Source organism: Myiozetetes cayanensis, unplaced genomic scaffold (assembly GCF_022539395.1).
Source record: "Myiozetetes cayanensis isolate MyiCay16 unplaced genomic scaffold, myiCay2020 scf2-11, whole genome shotgun sequence".
NCBI classification, from domain to species: Eukaryota; Metazoa; Chordata; class Aves; order Passeriformes; family Tyrannidae; genus Myiozetetes; species Myiozetetes cayanensis.
In genome coordinates, this window is record NW_026087411.1 from 51,050,846 (window position 1) to 51,074,661 (window position 23,816).

The 23,816-nt window shown below is 37.2% G+C and overlaps 1 protein-coding gene across 17 annotated transcripts in view; it reads right to left on the reverse strand.

Moving 5' to 3' along the window:
- SYNE1 (spectrin repeat containing nuclear envelope protein 1) overlaps positions 1 to 23,816 on the reverse strand; it is a 298,651-nt gene that overhangs the window by 130,659 nt on the left and 144,176 nt on the right. For all 17 annotated transcript variants that reach the window (XM_050314877.1, XM_050314878.1, XM_050314876.1 and 14 more), the window contains 18 exons: positions 22,998 to 23,180; positions 21,353 to 21,496; positions 20,869 to 21,024; positions 18,928 to 19,092; positions 17,656 to 17,828; positions 16,659 to 16,812; positions 16,378 to 16,521; positions 13,531 to 13,695; positions 11,936 to 12,253; positions 11,022 to 11,177; positions 10,185 to 10,355; positions 9,114 to 9,440; positions 7,668 to 7,820; positions 6,160 to 6,327; positions 4,971 to 5,147; positions 3,935 to 4,081; positions 1,931 to 2,056; positions 219 to 395 (listed from right to left, as the gene is read on the reverse strand). In XM_050314877.1, the coding sequence (XP_050170834.1) occupies positions 219 to 395; positions 1,931 to 2,056; positions 3,935 to 4,081; positions 4,971 to 5,147; positions 6,160 to 6,327; positions 7,668 to 7,820; positions 9,114 to 9,440; positions 10,185 to 10,355; positions 11,022 to 11,177; positions 11,936 to 12,253; positions 13,531 to 13,695; positions 16,378 to 16,521; positions 16,659 to 16,812; positions 17,656 to 17,828; positions 18,928 to 19,092; positions 20,869 to 21,024; positions 21,353 to 21,496; positions 22,998 to 23,180 (3,204 nt within the window). The remainder of the gene's footprint in view (positions 1 to 218; positions 396 to 1,930; positions 2,057 to 3,934; positions 4,082 to 4,970; positions 5,148 to 6,159; positions 6,328 to 7,667; positions 7,821 to 9,113; positions 9,441 to 10,184; positions 10,356 to 11,021; positions 11,178 to 11,935; positions 12,254 to 13,530; positions 13,696 to 16,377; positions 16,522 to 16,658; positions 16,813 to 17,655; positions 17,829 to 18,927; positions 19,093 to 20,868; positions 21,025 to 21,352; positions 21,497 to 22,997; positions 23,181 to 23,816) is intronic.

Below are 23,816 nucleotides of genomic sequence, written 5' to 3' on the forward strand. Positions count from 1 at the left end.
CCTATTGCTAAAAAAAGTCAAAGCCAGAAAAACACTAAAGAACAGTTTTCTGCTCTCTGAATCACCGTGTAACATCAATAACGAAACACTCTTTTCTCTGTCTTTTCTGCTCTTGCTTAGAGCATATTAGCCATTGTATGCAATATGTGCATATAATATAAAATCAGCTACACGATGAACTTCTATTTTACCTTCTGTTCTTAACCCAGTCTCCTTACCTTAACCTGGAGTACCATATTCTGGGCAATGTTTAGCTCCAACTCTGCCCGTCTCCTTTTTAAATTTTGGAGTTGTTGATCCGCATCCTGGAAATATATCCAGAGCTCAGCTTTCAATTGTTTTATCTCTTCCCAACCTTGAGACAAATACTGTGAGTGCATTATCTGTTGCTCAATCTAGAACAAAAGAAATGAAAAAGAGTAGGAATACTTTAATGTATCTATTTTTGGAGAATGGAGGATGAATATCATTCTTCCTCTGAGTACAATACTGTACTTAAAGCAATTTCTACACTAGATTCTGAAGGGGCTAATATTATCCATAAAAAGAGTCTTAACTATCAAAAGTCACAAAATTGTATCAAAGAAAAGCTGTGGGTTAACAAAAAAAAAAAGAAATTAATTATCATTCACCCTTGAGAGAAGCAAGTATATTTATGACTCTGTATTTCAGTGTTCTCAGTCCTCTGTTAAAGCTTAAATTAACTGTATAATTTAGTCTGCTGTATGGCATGAATATTGCTAGGCTCTACATGCATGCTCTACATGCATTCACATTTGCAAAATAAAAGCTTAAACTAAACACTTCCATTTAATTCACTTAGCCCAGTTATTTTGCTTATATGTCTTTTCTAAAATGCCAAGAATACTTACTGGATCTGAGCCCATCAATCCTCTTACACCAATAGTGACACAGCTTCTTTCGCTCCAAATACAGCAGTTGGGTGCCTTTAAGGTTTAGACACTCAACCAGCTTAATATATCTCAGCACTTTACCATCTGTGATTTCTTAAAAATGTTTCACAGCTTTATATATCAAAAATATATATCAGAATAAGATCTGATAAGAATAAGAGAATAAGAGAAATCTTATTCTGATGTTTGGGATGCTTTTCAGCTACTCAGTACTTAGACTACCATATTTTTATGGGTTACCTGGATTTGTACAATCTGCTTCTCTGGTATGGATACTGTTACTGTATGTATTAGATTTTTACTCTTGGCAGAAATAGTTTCAAAATTTCTCCTGTGTGTCCATGTAAGTGAAACTAAATTTTTCATCTTTCCAAAACCAGGAATGTTTATAATGTTTCTTTTCCAGTAACTTCTATTTATAGCTCTATTTTAAAACCAAGTAGTAAGCTAATTTAAAACTTAAAATTGAGGTACACTTCTATAAATTAATATGCTGAAATAGATGCACTTTGTTTCATGAATTGAACCATAAAAATTTTGAAGATTATAATTAATATATTCCTAATATATTCATATACCCTAATATGAACATCACTCTATTGTTGAATAAATAATAATAATAAAATATGTCTAAGCTTTAATAAAATACAGAGAAGAACAAACTGAATTGTGTTTTATGAAAACAGATGATTTGGATCAGGTTTTCTTCCACAGAATGTTATTTCTGTGGCTTTAGATGAACATCTTGTAACATTGCCTAAATACCTTTAGCAACCTTTGTTCTGTGCCTTTGTATTAGTACCAGGATGGCAACGTGTGGATTTAATAATAGAAAAAAAAAAAAGAAAAAAAAAAAAGGCATAAAGAGAAAGCTATTTCTAAGGAAATACTTAAGAAGAAAGTAAGATGACATTTCTGTAAACTGTTACCCAATATGACCTCTTTAAAAGGGAACAGATCAGGGCCGTTAAAGCTCTAAATAGGATTAAAAGTGGGTTGTTGTGGTTATCTTGTACCGTTTGTTTTGTTTGTTGAATATCTGCTGCAGTACTCTTCACTGTGGCATCTGACAGATCACACATGGAACATAGAAGATCCAAGTACGTGTTGGCCTGCTCCTGCAGAGCCCGGAAATGTTTAACCTGGGAGAGGACATTCTCAAATAAACTCTGAGACAGTGGAAATAATACCTTATTTTATTACAATCATGCATTTTAATATTTTTGCTTTAGCTTATTATTTCCATAAAATTAACTGTAGATATACACTATTTTATTAGGTAAGATTGCTATGTTATAATTATGGAAAGGAGGAAACCTTAAAGACTTGATTATCATCCAATTATCAAAGCACTTAGAGACATACGCATAAGCTAACTTATTTCTTTATAAATAAAGCTTTGGATAGAAACACACAAGGTGACCGACTTTCCCAATGTGAATGGGAAGGAGGGTTTTATGGGATTATCAAAGTGGCCTATTCCTATAACTGCAAAATTCTCCTAGGTCTGACACATCATGAAGAATTCAGCTCAGCAGTACAATACACTTTCCCACACCTTCTGAAAACCTTCCAACATCCCGAGTAGCTGTGATTGGCAAGATCGGACAACATGACACTGTTGAGGCTTCTTGCTCTTGACACTGCACATAGAAGTCCACTTCTCCCTATGTAGACTTTCCTTATCCCAAAAGAAAATTATCTGAGTGCTAACAAGCAGGGCAATAACATAAGAGTCCCAGGGAGGAGGGATGACTGATCACCTAGTGCAGAGGGCCTGTTGTGGGTCCTTGTGGGCAAAAAATTGAAAAAAAACAGCAGTGTGCCCTTGTGGCAAACCCAAATGACTGTATTAGCAAGAATGCAGAGCACGGGCTGTTGGAAGTGATTATTCTTCTGTACTTATATTTGTCCAACTGTCCCTGACTGATTTGGCCCAGTTTCCCTCTTCCCCCATAAAAGAGATATTGGCAAACAGACATAAATACAACAAAGGGCTGTAGTATGTGGCATTTTGGAAGGTCTGAAGGAATTCTTCCTACATGAGGGAAACTACTTTTCCCACTAAGAACAGTCAAGCACAGGAACAGGTGCCTAATCCTCTGGGAAGATCAGGGCTGTCAGGGTACCAAAGGGTTTTTGCCACCTGTATCCCACTCTCCTTGTGGTTTGGCTCTTTTGCTTAGAGACAGCTATGACTGTTCAGCTGGGACCTGATCACTGGAGAAGCATACAGCAGCCATGCAGGTAAGCTCAGTCCCTCACACACCTATGGAACTCACCTGAGCTACACAATAGGTGCATCCGTGCCTGGCTGATCCTCCTGGCCTTGCCCTGCCTCGCTACCTTCACCTGGGATTGGCCTCATCCTTACTTGCCTGATGGTCACCAGCTGGTGGATGACATCAGAGGGACTCTGCTCACCTAACCTTTGAGCTGCACTTCTGCACATCACTGGGAAGGTGCTGCCCTGCTGGTCCCACTGTCACACGCCCTGCTTCCTGTACCCTTGTGGATCTGCCATCTAGTATTTCAAGATCTTTATTAAGCCAGAGGCTGGATGAGACAGCTATGAATTCCAGCATTTTTAGCACCATACCAGTTTAATTTAAAAACAAGGTACATATCCAACGTAAAACACATTGTTACTAAAAATAATCAAGAAGCAAAGAAAGCAGTCTTAATGCTTAATATGGGCTAGAGTCAGTTGTATGCTCTTAGGCTGAAAAATTGTTTTAATAGCCTGTGAAACCAGATCTCATACAGTAACATAGTAGACAGATGGGCAACTGGACAAATAAAAAGACACAACCACTCTGCTAAACACATTTGTGGAGTATCTGAACAGGTTTAATCTAATTAGACAACATTTTTCAGGTACGTATTTCTAAGCATTAAGCTAAGCTACCAAAAGCCCTGTTTCATTTTTTTACCTACAGTTATTTTTCACCCAGGTATTCATTTTGGAGCTGGGAACAAAAAGTGAGGCTATTCAGCTTTTTCAAGTGCTGAATTTTTACCTGTTTAACTGCATCTGCCAGGCTGAAAGGTGTCCAGGTAGTTGGCTTTAGCTCTGACTGCACTGTAGACAGCCAAGTCTGGCACTGTTGTAGGGTATCCTGATGATTTACATGCTTCTGGAGTTCATGTTCCAAAGTCTGGTACACCTAAATAAAACATTTTATAAGTTTATAACGTTTTCAAGTACCACCATTGTCTCTCTTCCCCCACGTTGGAAACCACAATTAAACAGAATTATTAAGACGGGGGTTATTTTAGCTGTTGTACAAAGTACCAAAGGCTGAAAGCTCCTTAAGCTCTCACTACATCTTGTTAATATGTGAAGAAGATGAACAATATCTAATGCACAGCTTCTGGAAAGAAAAAATCAAGATGCAAATGAAGAGCATCATCTCTTATTTCTGTATTCCTTTTCAACATTTTGCCATTGATTTTGTATGAGTTTGTTTGTTTTTTTTTTTTTTAGTTTTAGTTTGTTTTGGGGGGTTTGTTTGTTTTAGTTTTTGCTTGTTCGCTTGGTTTGGTTTTGGGGTTTTTTGCTTGTTTGTTTTTTGACTGCTGGCTTGATCTCCTAATTGGTTTAACAGAATGACCCAGCTAGCCCTTCTTAACTGTATATTCTGGGTCTAATAAGAGAGATAGTATTTCTGTGCACATAGTTGAGACTTGTTATATGTATGTTTGCAAACTATTGATACTAAGAGTGCAATTTTCTCCCTAGTTTTTAAAGTAGGGATAGTTCTAATTTCTTTGCTGCAGCTGCTCAGAAGCCAGTGTAACATGAAGGTAGTTAAGGTGTGGGGAGATCAAGGTAAGAACTGATAGACAACTAGTTTTGCTGGCTGCAAGGCAACATTTGGATCACAAGGAATACAACTGAAGCACAGTAATGAAAAAGGGCTACATTAGTAACTTGGCTCAGTTTAAAAGAAAACAATGGAGAGAGTTTTTCACTATTTAAAGAAAGAACTACTCAGAAATAATAATGCATTTTATTCTTAAATGGCACAAAAATTTTTTTTAAACAAGACTTACTCTTTGGGCTGTGCTGCATATGGCAGAATAGCTGTCCCTTGTCCCCTGAAGATGACTTTGTATGTTTTGCTTAAATTTTGCTTGAAGATGTTCTGCGCATTGACTGATCAAGTAATCACCTTTACTCTTAAGGTTGTTCAAACGATCTTCAAATCCTGCAATTTCTTCCATGATAGCCTAAGAAACAGATAGAATAATTTTGAAGAAATACGTTGTGATGCAGAACTTTTTTTTTTTCCCCTACCCTAAATACTCTTCAGATTTGGAAAAAAAAGTTTTCAGGTAACATGTATTGTCATAGTCAAGCTATTAGAGTGTATCCTCATTCTAAAGGCATCGTCAAAAATCTTTACACAGATATCCCACAGAAACATCAGTAGTACTGTCATAATGTGTAAACACTGTATGCTCAGGCCTCTAGACCACCCTTAATTTTCCTCTGTTGCATGCCCTCCAGGGCTCCTCCACCTTATCTTGTGCCTAGTAATGAGAATGAAATCTCATGCTCAATTATATCTTATTCCATGAGCTCTTTCACTGTGTACAGTTCTTTCCATTGACTTTGGTGGAGCCAAATTTTTATCTAAGGAAGTTACTTACTGAATAACACACTAATCACAACAGATTAAAAGATTTCAATATTTTCCCTTGGAATCTCAGTTTCAGGCAGTGATGTGGAGGGTTGGATTTTGCTTTCTTTTATCTTCCAGAAAGCAATGGCTATCGATGTACTGAACTATCATCACTAATAGCAACCATAACAATACCTTGAATAAAAGCAATGGAGGAAATGCTACAACCTAACAGATGAAAAAAAAGAAATGAAAAATTATTATTTTTTTTAATCTTAAAAGTTCCAGACCAAAAAAATACCTTAGAAGGAAAATGACCCCAATCTGATTTTTTGGGGGTTATTTCTTAGGAAGTCTCAGCAACAAACTGACACAGAATTCAGATCAGAGTACAACAAAGCTCTTGCGTAGATGCACTCTCATCCAAGAAATGATCCTAACAAAAGCTAGATTTGTTAAACTGCGTTAATGACACTGACACTTATTTACACAGTTAGCAGTAAGTGGAAGAAAACAAGTGAATGACAAATAATTAGAGCTCTGGAGTGGAGGCAGGGAAGCAAAGAAGCAAAATTCGATTTTACTGGATGAAGGAAGGTTACCAATAGTAAACTCACCTTGTGGTTAGCTAGCTGCTGAGTGATTATTTCAAGACTGTTGCTTTCCACGAGGTCAGGGCTGACCAATCTGCTGGACATATGTAATAACCATTTCTCCCCTTCTTGCAAATCACTATTGTAATCCTCATGTTCTTTTACTCTCACCTCTAAGGTTTCAACATATGCCTGCAGGTCCACAATAATCAAAATTAAATTAAATATTCACAAAATTACAAGAATTTAAAAAACCTCAAACCAACCAAAACCCATCAAGACCTTGAAAGCATAATAAGAGTTGTCATCTAAATTTATATTTCCGTGGGGGACTCTCACATGAATAGACTGTAAAGGAAAACATCAAAGGGATTACTTCTGTGCAGAAACTCTGTGCTACTAAGGAGTATTTTCAATCTAGATGAAATACTATACTTTGAAGACCGAGGATCTCCTTACTTTGAGAAAATGAACACTCTCACCTTGACATTAAGTTCACTTACAGTTATTACAAGCTCTTTGAGAGACTGCACTTGACACACCAAATGTTTTGGTTGATGCCCTACTACTTACAGCCTTTATACATACATATTGCCTGTAACTGTGGTAGGCAAATTCAGAATGTACACATTGAGTTAAAATGTATTTATTCTCTTTAAGAAAGAGTTTTCATAAGCTTCTCTAAATTTAAGCCATCAACATTAAATCTGATGCAACAGATATCAATTTTGTGGTGGAGATCAGAAGCATGTCTTTAAACTAAAAGTCAACTCCGAAAAAAGTAAAATCATCTCCTGTTGGTGGGTGGATTGGCAATTAAAGGTGTCTAGGTCAAACATACATACTAATATGGTTTGCAGAGCTTATCCTTGTTAGGAGTATAACCTATTAAAAGCTTTAGGAATAATCACACTTTAGGACATACTTGGAAGCATTAGGCCTTTCAAAGTACTACATGCATATGGACTAATAAATCAATGTTAATTAATAATGCCCTTGTCGAATTAAATTATATCCATCTTGCAGTTTATGTTCTCCAAGGACTTCTATTCAACAGCTAAACTAGATTAAACAGGGACTGTGGAAGATGAAGCAGAAATAAGAGAAAATCGTATAATTTAGGGACATCTGTACCTTCAAGAAATAATGCATTTAGAAATGTATTAAAAGCAATTATAGTAACAATAGTACAGACCAGTCACTGATACCTTTCTCCTTAATGCTATGAAGTACAAAGACTTCACCTGCCACACTCAAAATTCATTTCAGCTACTTTTGTTAAATATATTGAGTTAGTTTCATCCATATTCAAGAACTGCCTGTTGCTCCTGTCTGCCCCCCCCCACACCCCCAAAAAACAAACAAACAAACAAAAAACCCCAAAAAAACCCATAACAAAACCATCAGAAGTAATTAAAGGTACCTGGCTCTGTGTACAGACATGGCAGCATGAAACAGCTTACTAACTTCTTAAAGAGGGGTAAAAGTACAGCAAATTGGAAGAAATGCGAGTTTTATTCCTGACTTTTTACCTTTATTTTGCTGCAGAGCTCCTGGTAACTGCTCTGAAGGTCTTGAATGTTGTTCTTTAGAGTCACATCATTCACCAGGTCAAAAAGTGCTTCTCCCTTTTCAACCACTGACTTTATTGAATGTTCATGGGACAGAACAGTCTGTTGTATGGACTACAATGCAAGCAAGAATTAAAATATATCTATTGATCACTGAAGATGTATTTCACTAACTTCCCTCTGATCTGAAGCACAGTCCTCTATTATGGTATATATCATCTTTTCCAGAAAAGAGGAGCTTTGTTTACCAGCACAGGATTATCTTTCTCAGCCATGCCCTGCATGCCTCTAAAAACAATTGCTCCTTTAGTGAGTGGCTAGCAGGATGGCTGACAATCTGGAGCTGCTGAAGCAAAAGGAGTTAATATGTGTGAAGGGGCAAGTGCTAGGGATAAAACTTGTTCAGAGGAACAAGTTCTGAAAATAGGTGGGAAAGTATGACCAAAGCCATCCCCTTAATGAGATGGTGTGCAGATGAGTGCCTAACACTGTACTCTCAAAAGTAAGCAATCTGATCTGTCACGTCCTTGTACCACTGGCTCAGACAGCATGGCATATACGAGCCTCTACCAAATGACAGTGAGATATCAACTCCTTGAACATGTAGGAAGCAAGCACACAGCTATGACATATGACTTTGAGTAGGGAAACCAGCAAGGAACAGTGGGCAACTTCAGAGAGAAAGCCTTGATGCCATGTAGGTAATGCTCAGCAATAACCAAAACACTTTTCTGTCCACACCATTCATTTTAGCCACAAATGTAAAGCAAAGCACAATATGGGCTATTATGAGGAGAGTTAGCTCCACCTCAGCCAGAAACAGTACACATTTCGTGAAACATCTGTAATCCTGGAGTACTTTACACAAACATCATTAGGAGAATGGGGTTTGCTGGCAAATTTTCTACTCATTTTTGTGACTAGAAAAAAAACCCCAAACACTTCATAAAAATCCTAACTAAAAACATAGGAGGTCATAACATCTGACTGTCTTGAGATATTAGTTGAGCTGGGACATCCAGCTTTAACCAGAAAACTGATTAAGTCAGTGTAAACAATGTCTACAGTGAAGAAAGACCAACTGATTTTTATCTTTGCTGAAACAGCAATCAACTCAGCTGAGATCAATGCCATTACTCATGTGTACTCATAAGAGAATTTTGCTCCCTAACAAGACATTTTCAGATGTGGAAGCCCTTTTAGGACATTCACATTCCAAACACAGGAGCTCAGTCTGGTTTGTAGACACAGTTATCACACACATTTTCATTTCGATGCTGACTAGGACATCCAGATCAGAGACATCTCACATGTCTATAAAGAAACTTGGATACCTGATCAGAGAATTTATTGAGAATCACTAGATTAAAATCAATTCAGTTGTACAATGAGATAACCCCTTTTTACCTTGTATTTGGACAATTGGGCCTTCTTCTCATAGAGTTCACTCTTTGGCTCCACTGGAGCATGTAAAATGGCTTGGTAATCTGTGATCCACTGAGTCTGTGCCTTGTACTTGTCTGAGAACTCTTTAACCAGCTGAAGACACTTCTCTGAAGTCATGTGCTCTTTCCTGATGGAGCCTGCCAGCTCTTCAAGCTGTTCCACATGATCAGCAATTTCTTTTCTTAGCTGGTCAACTTCACTTTCTTCCATGTATTTTATAGCTCGCTCCCCCTTCTCCCGGGCTGATTTCAGTAAACTGTGGCCTATGTCCATATCACTCAATAGTAGCTGTAAAGGAAAGGTTGGTTAACAGAAAATGTATGGAAACTCTTGCCTTGTTTTTATTTTTATTTTTAATTCATTGTAGTTCCATTATCTAGAAGCTAACACCATTTTTTAAATTTTGCTAAGGACACAGATGAAATTGCTAAGGAAACTAAGTGGACTTTTCATTACAAAATTGCCTGGAATTAAGGTGTGGTAAGATGGAAGGAAGCAGATAAAGCAAATACTTCTGTTCTGCAGTGAGCTTGTAAAGATAAACAGAGAAACTGAGGGCTCTTCGGAGAGAATCCATACTCCAAATTTTAGAATAGATGAAAGCTTTCCCTTAGTGTTTAAGCAGCTTAAGCTGCAGGACATACAAAAAGATCATCTACAACTATGAGATAAAATGTGAGTTTTAGTACTGTTTCAATGAGGAGAAATAGGAAGCACTTCTTGCCAGAGTGCATAGTGGTAGAAAAACATACTTGCAATGGGAATTTATTTTAAGTTTTAATCTACACAAAACACATATGCATGCCTTATGGAAGGATAGGATTATATTATTTAGGACTATTACAACCTCAACAGCCAAACTGTGATCTAACGTGTATACGACACGAGAAACAGAAAGTTTTACACTGCGTGGTCTTTATCCCATTAGCTTCTCCAGGCAAGTCAGAATTTCAAGTGACTGTTAAGATGTATGTTAAAGTATAGCCTCTTTTTGATGAACAGAAACCAAAATTTCATTTGAGAAAGCTGTACCTCTAGCTTCTGCACTTTTTTCTCCAGTGCTGCTTTATCAACCACGTCAAATTTGGTGATCACATTTCTGAAGTTCTTGTTAGTAGCTCCGTACCAATTCGTGTAAGCACTAAAAGACAATTCTGACTCCTCCATGCAGTGTATTTCTTCTTCCAGAAACTTTATTTGCTCCTTCAAACAAGTATGGAAGATAGGGGGAAGAAACAAGGACCACCCAGATTTTTATCATTGTTACTGGCTGAAGATAACAATAAATTGCTATTTATTAATAAAACCTGTTATACAAAGATTAAACACATAGGTTTGAGTGCTTTCATAAGTAGTGGATCATTCTTACAGGGGTCTTGTCAGGGTGTACATATGGCAATCATTAATGTTAAAACTGAGTTAATTCTGAACACTGAAAATATACTTACATTCTGAACTTTGAATTGTGACTTGTGATTACAGTACTATGAAGCAATTACTACTTACAGTAACCTGAAGACTGTACCTTACCAATTCAAATTTTCTTCACACCTATGCGTATCAGTGAGAACCTGAAAATACTTCTCTAGAGGTTGATTAGCATTCAAACATATCCTGAATCTCTCTACTGAAACTATCAAAAAAGACAGTAACAGGTCATTATACTGCAATATCCTGATTATGTTTCTGTAATACACTTAATCCAATGAAATCTATGTGTGTGTTTATATGAATATGTATGTGAATGTTATATTATGGAGTCTACAGTGATGAACAAAGTCTGATAAAGTCTAATTACAAAAGTCTGTTTATATTTGCTTCTTAACTGACAATGTATGATGTTACAATAAATTAATTTCCATTACTTACCAAGACATGAAGAAGAAGAGTTTGGTAGCGGGATGTAAGTTGTGTAGCCTGACTTCCCATTCTACTTGCAGTGAGACTTTCCTCCAGTATTTGCTGAGCCAATACCCCAACTTCCTCTACATCATCTTTGTAGATTGTAATGTCTTCATGCCACTTCTATGACAAAGAAATTAGCAAGCTTATAGGACTGATTCAAACATCTTAAACATATCAGGGATGTATTTATAACCAGGTCAGGAAATCATTGAAAAGGAAAACAAATACATGGTTGTAAACATGCATTTACAACTGGAAAATAAAACAGAATCTGATGAAGGCTAATATAACAAATATGCTGGAAGTTTTTTCATATCACATGGACTGTATTTCATTACAACAGATTCAATGCTTTCTTCTTTCCCCCACCCGCCCCCAAAATAAGAATAGAAATGCAACCTGGACTTGCTATAGAATTCACCTGAAGTTTTAAAGGTGGCTGTAAAGTGTAACCTTGAACTTCTTCAAATCTGCTTCCTGTGTTTATTCAGAACCATGTCTTCTCCTTGCAGTGACTAAAGGAGAATTATTACATCGACACAGTGGACACTTCATAACACAGTTGGTCACAATTGTTACCATATTAATTTTTTTCCACTCCAGTACCAATCTGTACTCAGTTACATCTTCACATACCACAGAGCATATGAATTCCAGATCTCCCTGCAAGATCTCAACATTGGTATAGCCATACCTCTACCCGTAAAGTGACAGGAACCTGGATCCAGAAGACACAAGGTTGTCTTGGATCCATCATTTTAGGCATCACCTCAGAATAAACTGCAAATTTTGCTCTCATTTTCACAGTGCAATCAGGAATTGACATGGGAACCTCACAAATTATTGTGTTTAAGGAATTCCTTAACTCTATTCCTTACCTTCATTTGTTGAAGCTGCATCTCCTTTGTTGCTCTATCAGACTGCCTCCCTGTCCTGATAGCAACTTTCTCCTCCAGCTTTGTTAACCAGTCGTTAACCTTCTGAAATTTTTTCTCCATTAACCTCAGTCTGCTCACAGTGGCATTTAATTGGCTTCTTGCTTCAGAAAGCCTGTGCTGATAAACTTGCCAATCCTGCCGTAAGGATTCCAGGACTCTGTCTTCTATCTGAGGAATGCCCCAGGGAATCACTTCCTCTCTGGCATGGACAGCAGCATTCAATAATGCTTGTCCCTCTGCGCAGTGGACCTGCAGGTCCTGTAAAGGTAGAGTTACAGTTACATACCCTACATTAACAGCTTTAATTCACACATGGCAGAAAATGCCTTGGTTCTACTGAAAACAGCTAGGTATTGCCTTTAGGTATCTATGCATAAACATATATTAGACACAGTCTTGTCTCTAAGAACACCAGTGACAGCATGATCACTTACAAAGCAAACTACAATATCACTATTTTTGATAAGTGAACTGCAGAAAATTATTGACAAAGCATGTATTAAATTATTTCCCTTCATGCTAAGTTTATTAGTCCTGAAATTAAATGCCCAAGCCAGCACTGGATGGATGCAACACATTCCCCACAGCATTAAATTCAAAACTTTCCAGGTGTGGCAAGCAGACTGTAAGACTGATTCTACAATTGCATCTGTTTAAAAATAGAGGCTTCAATGTTTTAAAACAAACAAACGTCTTGATTTTAACATATGTTTGAGACAACACTCCAAAATAATTTTAATACCCTCTTCCAGATGTGTGGCATTTTAATGCTTATTAGAACTTAATTAAAAGTACAAAGAGATTCAATTTGATAAGAAAATATAACAAGGAAATTATCTTAACAAAAAACAACTGTATTTCATCTTAGTTTGGATTTGAGATATATATTCAGATTTTCAAAATGGATATTTGTACAGTAAACTATAATAAGAAGAAATATATGCAGAGTCCCTGATCATACAAAGACCTTCTCAGTATCTGGAATAAAGTAAGAAACATTTCATATCTCAAGTACAGATTTCAGCAACAGACATTAAAGTATTTTACGTCAGCTTAAGATAATAACTGGGGAATTACTGAAGTACTATAGGTTCACCTTTCAGTGTCACTACAGTGATTCAGTAATAATCTTCCCACCTCACCATGGGAGCTAGCCTACATGACTGGAACTGCCTGAAAGTAGGTGCATCTGTACTGTAACCAACCAAAGATGAAACACCAATGAAAATACTTTTGATATTTCATGAAACACAGGGAAAAGAAGAGGCAGACCAACATCCAACACAAATTCAATACTTTCAAGAAAGCTTTAGTATGCCTCGAGATTCCATTCTAGCCCTGACCTTTCTGGAAATGAGCAACAGTATTTCCACTAACTTTACTGGAACCAAATTGAGCAGTAAAGTGCTCACATATAATGTGATTGAAAGTTATTCTGGATACAATTTTTGTTTGGCAATTAATATTACTGTGTTATTTTACAAGCAGGATTTTTCTTTTCTTTTCTTTGGTTTTACTTGTCACAAACTACGTACCTGTAAATCTCGGAGTGTTGCCTCTTGCTCCTGGGCATCACCATCAAGGTGTGACAAACAGTCAAGTTTTTCCTTTTCCTTCTCCAGCCATACTTCAAAGGCCTTCAAATTTTTTTGGTACTCTTGATGTAATGTAAGAAGTCCTTCAGCTTTTGTTACTGCCTCCTGTTTGTTAAAATATTTACACATATGTATACATATCTTAGTGTATCATCCAACCAAGAAAACATAAAACTCAGAAATCCATCAAGGGGAAAAGTTTGTATCTGATGTTGAGCTTTCCTAGAATCAAGAGGACTTTGACTCTGAAGATGGTTTAATCAACCACAGGGAAAGAGGGGGCACTTGTAGGGGTACAGATACTTATCCTTCAGATTCTTCACATAAGTTTGTGAGTTTTGAGATTTTAGTTTTGATCTGGGATTACTTTTAAATAATAGCTTAGTTGCTAATAGCAAGAGACTTCCTTGATTTTTATATCAATTTAAATTAGCTTTGCTGAAGTGAGGGGAAGAGGAGAGGCAGACACTGATCTCTTGTCTCCGGCGACCAGTGACAGGACCCGAGGGAATGGCCTGAAGTTGTGTCAGGGGAGGTTTAGGTGAGATATTAGGAAAAGATTCTTCACCCAGAGGGTGGTTGGGCACTGGAAGAGGCTCCCCGGGGAAGTGGTCACAGCACCAAGCCTGACAGAGTTCAAGAAGCATTGGGACAATACTCTTGGGTACATGGTGTGACGCTTGGGGATGGTCCTGTGCAGGGCTAGGAGCTGGACTTGATGACCCTTATGGGTCCCTTCCAACTTGGCATATGCTGTGATTCTTTGATTAATAAGCTTATGAGCTTAGAAATTGAATTTTTCATTTTGCATGACTTTTTTTTTTTTGCTTATAGGATAAGAATTTTCTATTAAGAGTATCTACTGTCCTAGGTTTGAAGACTACCCAAGTTCTTTGTGGGCAGTTCCTACAGAACACAGTAAGAAACAGACTACAATGCTTCTGTATATGTCGGTGAGCAAGTTACAATAATTTCACATCACAGCACTAAAATATTACCATATCTGGGGTACAGAAGGAAAGGTGTCATATATTAGCACAAGAGTAGTCTTTCTAAGTGCAAGAAAAATATACATGTAATACACACCCTCTCAGAAATTACAGGAATGAGGAATCAAGTTCTGAGGGAGGCAAGACAGGCTGCATCTGAGGGCAGCAGGTTCATAAGACAGATAAACACTTTCATAAAAAGCAGCCATGAACCTACTGTCCCCTTATGTTTTATTTCTAACAGGTCTGTCTAGTGGGAGAGAGGAAGAAAACACAAGTATTGTCACAAGGCCATCTTTTACAAGGCCTTTCCATGCCCAGAAGTGGGAAGGTGAAAAGAGAGACCAGTTCTCTTGCCTCATTACAGTGGCCACAGGAAACTACAGGTCTTGGTCTGCTCAGGCTTGGACCACAAACTCTTGGGGAATCTTGTTAGGTTTCCCACATGGCCAAAGGCTTATTAAATGATTTGACCATTCCTCACTTTCCAGCTATTTGCTTTGAATTTCAAATTTCTTTCTAAGGGTTGAATGTACTCTTGACACTAACATCATCACTACAGCTGGGAATGGAAAAGACCAATCATTTGGGATATTAGATGGGAATAGGAAAAAGCTTCTTGCTGCATGAGGAAGAGGTACAGAATTCTTGCCTCTGTGAACTACCATCCCTTTCTCATTGTTCCCATGCTGTTGCTCAAACTGAGCAAATACAGGCAGTCTGTATAGCTTTGTGCAAGAGAAAAGGTCATGGATATAGGATCCCCATACTAACAGGAATACTAGGTATTCACTAGCACTTCCCAGGACTTACTTATCTTTCTGGCAAACCTGAGCAATTTTATTCACACAAGGTCAAAAGAAAAGAAGATACTCTGAGACACATGGTGTGACTCTCGGGGATGGTCCTGTCTAGACTAAGGGCTGGACTCAGTGATCCTTGTGAGTCCCTTCCAACTGCAATATATTCTGTGATTCTTGCATGGCATTCTATGCAGTTGTGGAAGAGAGGACCACAAAACAGTGAATCACTTATGTGTTTGAAAAACTGAATTTTGGCCCTTTCTACATGACAAAGGCATCACTGAGGCAACAAAATTCAATTTAACTACACTACTGTCCTGAAGAAAAGTTGGCTGTCTGACCATACATTAGGTATTATTTAATTATCACAGAAGAATTTGGTTTAACTGAAGATAATGACCCAGCTTTAAATTTATCACCAGGTCTTTTATTATTTCTTCTTGTCTTGCATCTTATGCTAAAACCCATCCTGATCTTTATCTGTCTGTGCCCAAATCTCTTCCAGATATACAATATCTATATTTACCACTAAATGTACTACTTATAAAATGCTTGTGTTTTATAGACGGTTTACTTGCTATTAAGGTTTGTGCTCAATAATAAGCCTTTGTAGTTGTCAACTGTCTGTGAATCACGAGATTGCCTGGTAACATTTATTGCAAACATACACAAATCACAGGTTCAAAGATTTTTTCAACTTTTCAGTCACAATGGCTAAAGCTATATCTGTGATGAAGTCAATAAAAATTTTGACATGAACTACCTCAGACTATTCTCCTTGATTCTTTTCAGATTTTTAGAACCTTTCTGAAAAGATCTGAAGCTCAGTGGTACCCAAAGACATATTTATTAATTGCCCTAATAGCTTTCTGTTGCAATAAGTAACAGCTGTCCCCAAACTCTTACTCCTCATTTAACTGTAAAATAAATGATAAAGGAAAACCCTTATTCCTTGTTGCCGAATAAACAAGGAGTGCTATCAAGAAAAACTGTACCCTTGTTCTTTCTTTGAGGAACTTATAGCGCTCCTGAAGGTCTTGGAGTTCAAGCTGAGCAATGTAATGCTCAGCCATCCCACTTCCTTTCACTTCAATCGTCTCCAACAGGCTGTTGTGACTCAACACCTCTTCACTGAGTAGCTGCAAAATGGAGAGAGAAGAACACACACAGGGCAGCATTAAAACAAGACCATGGATTAATCTTGCAGATACACGGGCTTTTTGTTGCCTATAAGGTGATATGGCCTTGTTGCTTGTTTGTCGTAAGTCAAACACACCTTGGCTTTGCTGAGGGCAGCTGTCTTTTCCCTCAGTTCAGCATACTGCCTTTCAGAAGCATTCATACTTGCTTCTACTTTATCCATCCATCTGGAAAACTGATGAACATCTTCCTGGTAACTTGTCCATTTGGATAGAGCTCCTTCCAGTTGACTGTAATTTAAAAATACATATTTGTTGTGATAGTGGAGGTTCCCATGCTATTTAAGTGGTGAGATACAGTCAAGTACAGGTATTCTAGACTATATTTGTGAGACAGATGCATCAGAAACTATAGTCTGTTAAAATTCTACAGGTTTTAACTAGAAGCATTGTTTGGTTAATAAAGAGAAATTAAGATTTCCAAACTTGGAATGTTAAGGAGGTCTGTAAGTTAGCTGACACATTCTAGGTTTAGTAAATTAATTGCAACTGAAAGAATAAGACGCAGAATCAGAAATTTTCTGTCCCTTTGCATACATTCAAAAGTTGCTGCATTCTAATGTTTAATTATCTTTGGCTCTTTAACTTGAAATATTTGCAAATATTGATGCTCCATCAAAGAAGACTACTTTTTTTTCCCCATACTTATTTATTCTATCACTAGGAGTGTCACTATTGGACACCACTATAACAGTATGTTCTGTGAAATGCTAGCAAGTGGAAAACCAGACAGGATCTTGACAGAGCAACCATTACTGTCCATGACAAGATCTTCTTATTTCTGAGATTTCAAGGCATCAAGTGCAACACGAAGTAAAATATACAACAACATTATGAACACGGAACCCAGTTTTAGGAGTATATTGACAATAAGTATTAAAAAGCTTAGATTCCTCCCCTTTTTGAGTTCAAATGAATTTGCCACTTATGGCCTCTAGACCTGCAGTGTTTGGCACATGCAGTCATTTTACAGGAATTTGACTCTTGTAATAATAAAATTCTAGGAATTACTTTTCAAAAGTTTTGGCAGAGCTTTGTTGCTAAGCATCAATCTGCACCTCCCACCCTTTTTACCTCTTGCACTGGATACAAGCAGACAGAAGAGAAGCCCAGCTGTCCTTCAAGTTCTGCAATTGCCCTTCAATCACTGGTACTCCCTCCAGAGAAGTATTTTGCAGAACAGATTCTCCTCTTGTCAGAATTATTTTCATTTGGATTTCTTTTTCTTGTTTCACTGCTAGCAGGCTCTAAAAAGTGAATGGATATTATTTCATCATTAACTGGTGACGAATATTTGAACTGGCTTTAATGAACATGAGCTGATCATATTTAGCAGCTTGTACAACCAGTTGGAAGAGGGACAGTGGGGTCACAACTGGGCTTCAACAAGGCAAAAGTGACTTTCAAAGGGTAGGTTCAGGTTATTAAAAAAAATCTTAGTCGATAGGGAAGTTTTCATGGAATCTGTGCAGGTACTTACAGTGTATCAGAGAAAGTACTGCTGTGTGGAAAAACTGACATTCCAAAGGAAATGTCATTTAGATGGAAAACAGGAGGATATATTCCTGTACAAGATGTAACAACAAAGCTCTTCTACAGGGCTAAAATACACTTCTGCCAATCTAGGATTTATTTGTGACTTAAAGGTATCAACAAATAAAGTCAGAGACCATCAGCAATGTCAGCCTCGAGACTTCAGCTCCTGGAGCTGTGCTGTTGTGAACTAACAGTTCCTAACACTATGCAAAATCATGAAAAGCCTGAAAGCATGAACCCAAAAGACTCAACGAACAAAAGGTAAACCACAATTTTAGTGTTATGTTACAGTCTCTTGATTTTTGATGTATTCTTGTAATTTTGAGAATTTTCAGCTCAAAATCCGAGCCATCAATAATATAAAAAGTATTGTTTTTTAAATACTGTTCTTCAATATTATTGTGCACTGATACCAACAGACGCTATTTTATTAACTAAAGTCACCATTTTAAAAGCAATTATAGGAAAAGGTGTTCTGAATCAACTGTATGATCTAGAAATATATACTAAAACAACAGAAGTGAATATCCTATTTCTTCCATTTAGCCTTCGGAAGCCACACAACATCTTTTGAGTACTTTAAGAATTTTTGTATATGCAGTTCTCTCTCTCTTAGAGGTCCCTATCTCCTTCTTCGACAGAAATTCTAATAACGAGCTCTTTCCACTACAAGGAGTTATTTTTCAATAAATTGAAAATCAGAGTCAGAACAACAGTCATATGCGACTAATATGCAACAATTAAGTATACTGTATTTTTACTATTCTTATAGATCCAAAAAGAGCAGGTTTTGTACTCTTGTTTCCATACCTCTAGTTTTAACATCCGGCTGTCCAGAACACTCTTGTCTGCAGTGGGATGACAGTAGGAATCCAGCATGTGAACTGCATCAGCAACCCAGTCCTGGAGGTCCTTGACACCGTGTGAGAACTGCTGGTGTTCTACTACGATCCTATCCATTCTGGAAATTTTCTCCTGCAATTAATACAGCAGTTAGCACCAACAGTAATTAAAGGACTGCTCATTCCCCATACCTACTTATGGACTTTAGAACGAGTTTCTTAAACTACACTCAGAAATTTGCTTCATACATTGATAGTTACAAGTACACTTGAGCATGGAATACATTTTTCATACGCACACACACTAATGAGTTGTCCAAACATAAAATACAAATTAAAAATTCAGAAATATGTTTTTTGTTTTCTAAATTTAAAGCTTCAGTTTTCTAGTTTTGCTGTTTCTTAAACATCTGGTAAATCGCATCTAAACTCCATGCCAGTGCTGCACTGGAAGATAATTTGTGAAATCTGCCAGTGCACATGAAAGACTTAAGCCTGTGAAGCTATGCCACTGCACCAACATTACTTTGTTCATATTTGGAAAAGACGGACCTGTTTTCCTCAATGATTCCCATTGGCAAAACCATTCTTCTGAAAAATCACTGACACTTACACAAATCAAAAAAAAAAAGCTCATTACATTGCTAAAAGCCTTGAGCTGAACAGGAATACAGAGCAGAGTGTATTTCACACTGTGACAGAAGTCAAGTCAGTGAAACAGGCTTAGGAAGTTACTGAGAGGGATCTTTCTGAAGCTTCCACAGCTATCCAAAGAATTTCAGGATTTCTCTCATAGGCTGGATCATATATGACCTCTGCCTTAGACTCCTTCTTCTCATCCTGTCATCTCCTACAAATTCTGTTCACATAAGCCTAGTAATTCACGCATATTTCACTTCCTCATTTTCATTGCAGACATGAAAATTTACTATGGCCATGCATGCAATCATTTTTATGAAGTCACAGATATGCTTTACAATTGTTACTTCCACAGCAAATGTAGAAATTGACAAAGTAGCAATCCCCCAAACACAAATACTTCCTGAACTGAATTGTTATTCTAAAACGTATTTCCTATATACTTAATCATTCTTGTTATTGTAGCAACTGTAAGCCTAATTCCATATCCAGCCTCCTTCATGACATGAACTTTGCAAAAAGTAACAGTCCTAATATGAAAGCCTTCTTATGTCTCTACACAATAGAGATATTAGAAGTGGTGAAGTGTGTCAAATACCACTCAAAACCAGAGTTAGGTTAAACTCCCAGTTCTTGGCTTGATGCTTTAGAATTTGGCCTATGCCTGCCCTTGAACCTTCAAAACCAGTCTAGGAGGTAACTTTTTTAGAAGACCAATCTATTACTTTCAGATGAATACAGTACAAATAATTACAATTATTGTAATTGTATTACAATTATTGTATTGTATTACAATACAATACAAATAATTACAATTATTGTAATTGTATTACAATTATTGTATTGTATTACAATACAAATAATCATCATTATAGGATGAGATGAAATAATAACTTTTCTGCATTATGTATTTTCTAAAAAAAAACTACCCTTCCCTCATTTTTGAATAATACCTCTTTCAGGTGCCACTTATTACAAAACTAAAATGCCTTCAATGCTTAAAATAATCAAAATCAAATCCAATTATTGTGTAATCAGGTGAGGTTTACTTCTTAATCAACATACTTTTAAATGAAAAAATAAAACATCACAGTTACATTTTGTTGACAGTTCTTACTTTCCACTCCTAAAAATCAACGTAAAAGACAGAATAGCTCAGACATCACAGAGCAGACAAGCAAGACAACTGCAGTGTTTCACATTTCAGTCTTTATTTTTTGCTACATACATCAAAGGAATTGTTTAAAAGCACACACACTGAGTGCATTACCTTTGTCAGATTGCTTAGAGTAAGATACTGAGAAGACAACTGAGACACTCTGCGCATAAAGCTTTTGCTGACAGCTTGTTCTTCCCCCAGCTGCTGAGCTTTCTCTTTTAGCCTGTTGAGCTGATGCTCGTGGCAGCTTATTTCCTCAAGGACAGACTGTAAAGCAGAAGCACGGTAATATTAAGACTGGGTGCAAGTAAGCTGGAAACAGAGAAGCATGAAGGCGCCACGAAAAATAGAAGTGACATATGGTAAGCTTGCTGAGAAAGGCACACCATACGGTTACAGCAATGAAGCAGTATGACAAAGAAATGTGGAGATGTACAACTTGATGGAACAGGATCATCAACAGCAAACCTTGAAACCAGTTCTCATCTTATTTAGAGGTCAGGATGCCAGAATGATGAAGCTTGTGTAAGGAAACAATGCGGCCAAGAGGATGGGACACTAAAGTTTGGCTGTGTTAAAAACACTTGTAAGTCACCTGCAACTTCTGCTGTTCTCTCCTCTTGGAAGGAAGATCGTGGAGCCGACTGCTACTTCCTTGTACTATCTTCTCAGTTGTGGTCAGCCACTCCTGCAGAGGTTCAGCAGTTGCTTCGAAGTCCTTCATCTGGATCTTTAAGTTCTGGGAAGACATGCAAAATTCTATGCACATTCTCAGTGCATTAGATATAATTAATGCACAAGACAGAGATCAAGTACACAAAAAGGATATACAGTTGCAGGCAAATTATAGACAACTCTCCAAACAAATTACATCAGCTCTGCCTCTTCCTATCTCACACATACTGAAATAAGTCTGAGAGGGCACACTTTCAAAAAGCAAAACAGAGGTAACAATGTACTACACAGCTAAGGGGAGGCTGAAGCAAATTTCCTCTGAATAGAAAGCTTTAGAGATCTTTGGAGATTTGACTCAATCTAAGCATAACGAACATAACTAAGGCAATCTGAAGAAAGGCTAATTTCGGATACGAGTTATCTGACTGCACTCATTCACACTGACCTCTCCTTAAGTGGGCTGCCACTATTTCTAGGTGACATTTGACTAAGTTCAAACCATTCTGGGGGAACACTTCTGGTTATATTCCTTTTCCTGTAAAATTTTGGTCATAAAAATGTGTTCATTAAAGGCATATGTAGGCATTCCTTCAATGCCTGCATATTTCTCTTGTAGGCTTGTCCTGCACTAGTTAAAAAAAGAACATCAGAAATAATTCATATGGAATAGAAACCTGAACAGCATAGCTCCTGTGCCCTAGTTACTTTATTTTTTTAACCCCAGACATATTTACTTTTCTTTTCAGGTATACCCTTACCACTTAAACATCAGAATGAAAAACTAAGCCTGTGAGACTGGGAAATGCTTGACTCAAAAAGACTAACCTCTAAGAACATCTTCTTTCCTGATATGAAGATAGGTAAGTCCTTGCTACTCAAGAATTTTCTTTGAAATACTTTCCTACATAACACATCAAATGTATTTAAACTTCTTCTCAGCTGTCTAGGCAGCACTGGTTTGGAACAAGAACGACTATGAACTTTAATTGTCCTATGTTATGCAGGGAATTCCAGATAAGATCTTATGACCTTAAAACCTATGACCTTAAAAAAGATTATGATTTTAAGATATTCACAATCTGCTGGTTGAATTGTGAGTTCTGAACAGAGAAAGGCGCTGGCATTTATTTAAAAAGATTCTCAAATAAATAGGTAAATTTCACCTATTTGCAATAAGAGAGACAACATTTACACACTTTTCTGGGACTATTCAATCAGCAACAGCGTCAGAAACCTGTGCTGAAACAGTTCTTCAAAAAGAAAACGTGTTTTAGTAACCCAGTACATTTGATGAGACTGATGAATCTGAGCAGTTGCCAACTTTGATTCTGAACAACAGCCTTCTCCATGAAACATTTCACTTAAATCAAAGTGGATTCAGGTCATAAAGATAGAAGCAAATGAGAGTAAAATGTAAGCAGAAGAATAAGACTTCTTGAAAACAGTTACATATTAATTCTATCCCATCATAAAAACTTACAGCTATATACAAAATCTAAGTTGTGCTGTTTGAAACAGAAGTAAAGAGGAAATTTAGATCCAGTCTTTCCCCACTGGTTCAATACCTCCAGTGCAGATTTCTTCTGGTGGAGAGTGGTGATAAAATTTTTCCAATCTTCTTTAGCAGTAGCACATTTGTCCTGGATAACTTTAGCCTTTTCCTTTGGTAAAACAGAGCACAGCAGTTCTCCTTTGGATGCTACCAGGTTTAGCTTTTGTTGCCCATTCTCACTTTCCAATAAGAATTCCTAGAAATAGTAATAAAAGAAGCTAATTGGTGAACTTTGGGTCTCAATAAAGGTAAGGTCCCAGAAAATTTATGAGGGATAAGAGTTTACTGTTTCTGCTTGTTAACATGCTAACACATCTTTCGGTATATTCTACTTCAATATTGGTTGTATTTATGGGATTTACAGATAATAGCTACTTAATCCAGAAATGCCACGTGTCTAAATAACATATATATAAGACTCTAGGATTACCTGTACGTTCTGTATGTCATGAGACAGTTACTGGTCACTTAGTTGCAGTATTATACTTTAAATATCCATGCTGCAGAAAGTGATAAAAGTTTCATTTCAGTGAACCAGTATCCTGGCAGAGGTAGCACAGGGGCCAACTCAGAGGCACACACAGGACTGAAGCCTTGCCCATGGGTAAGCTCCATCTATGCTGGCCTTCCCACAAGCATGTGAGGGTGTCGGCTGATGCTCAGACCCTGAGCAATGTCCAATCTGTGTGATTTATGCCTCTGTATCCCTTATTTATCTTACCTGTTCAAAATTATTCTATTTTAACAGAAATTTTGCACAATGCTGGAGAGGAAGAAGTGTATGGAAAAGGGCATGTGCAAGAATTACATAGATATGTCAGGAAAGGGACAG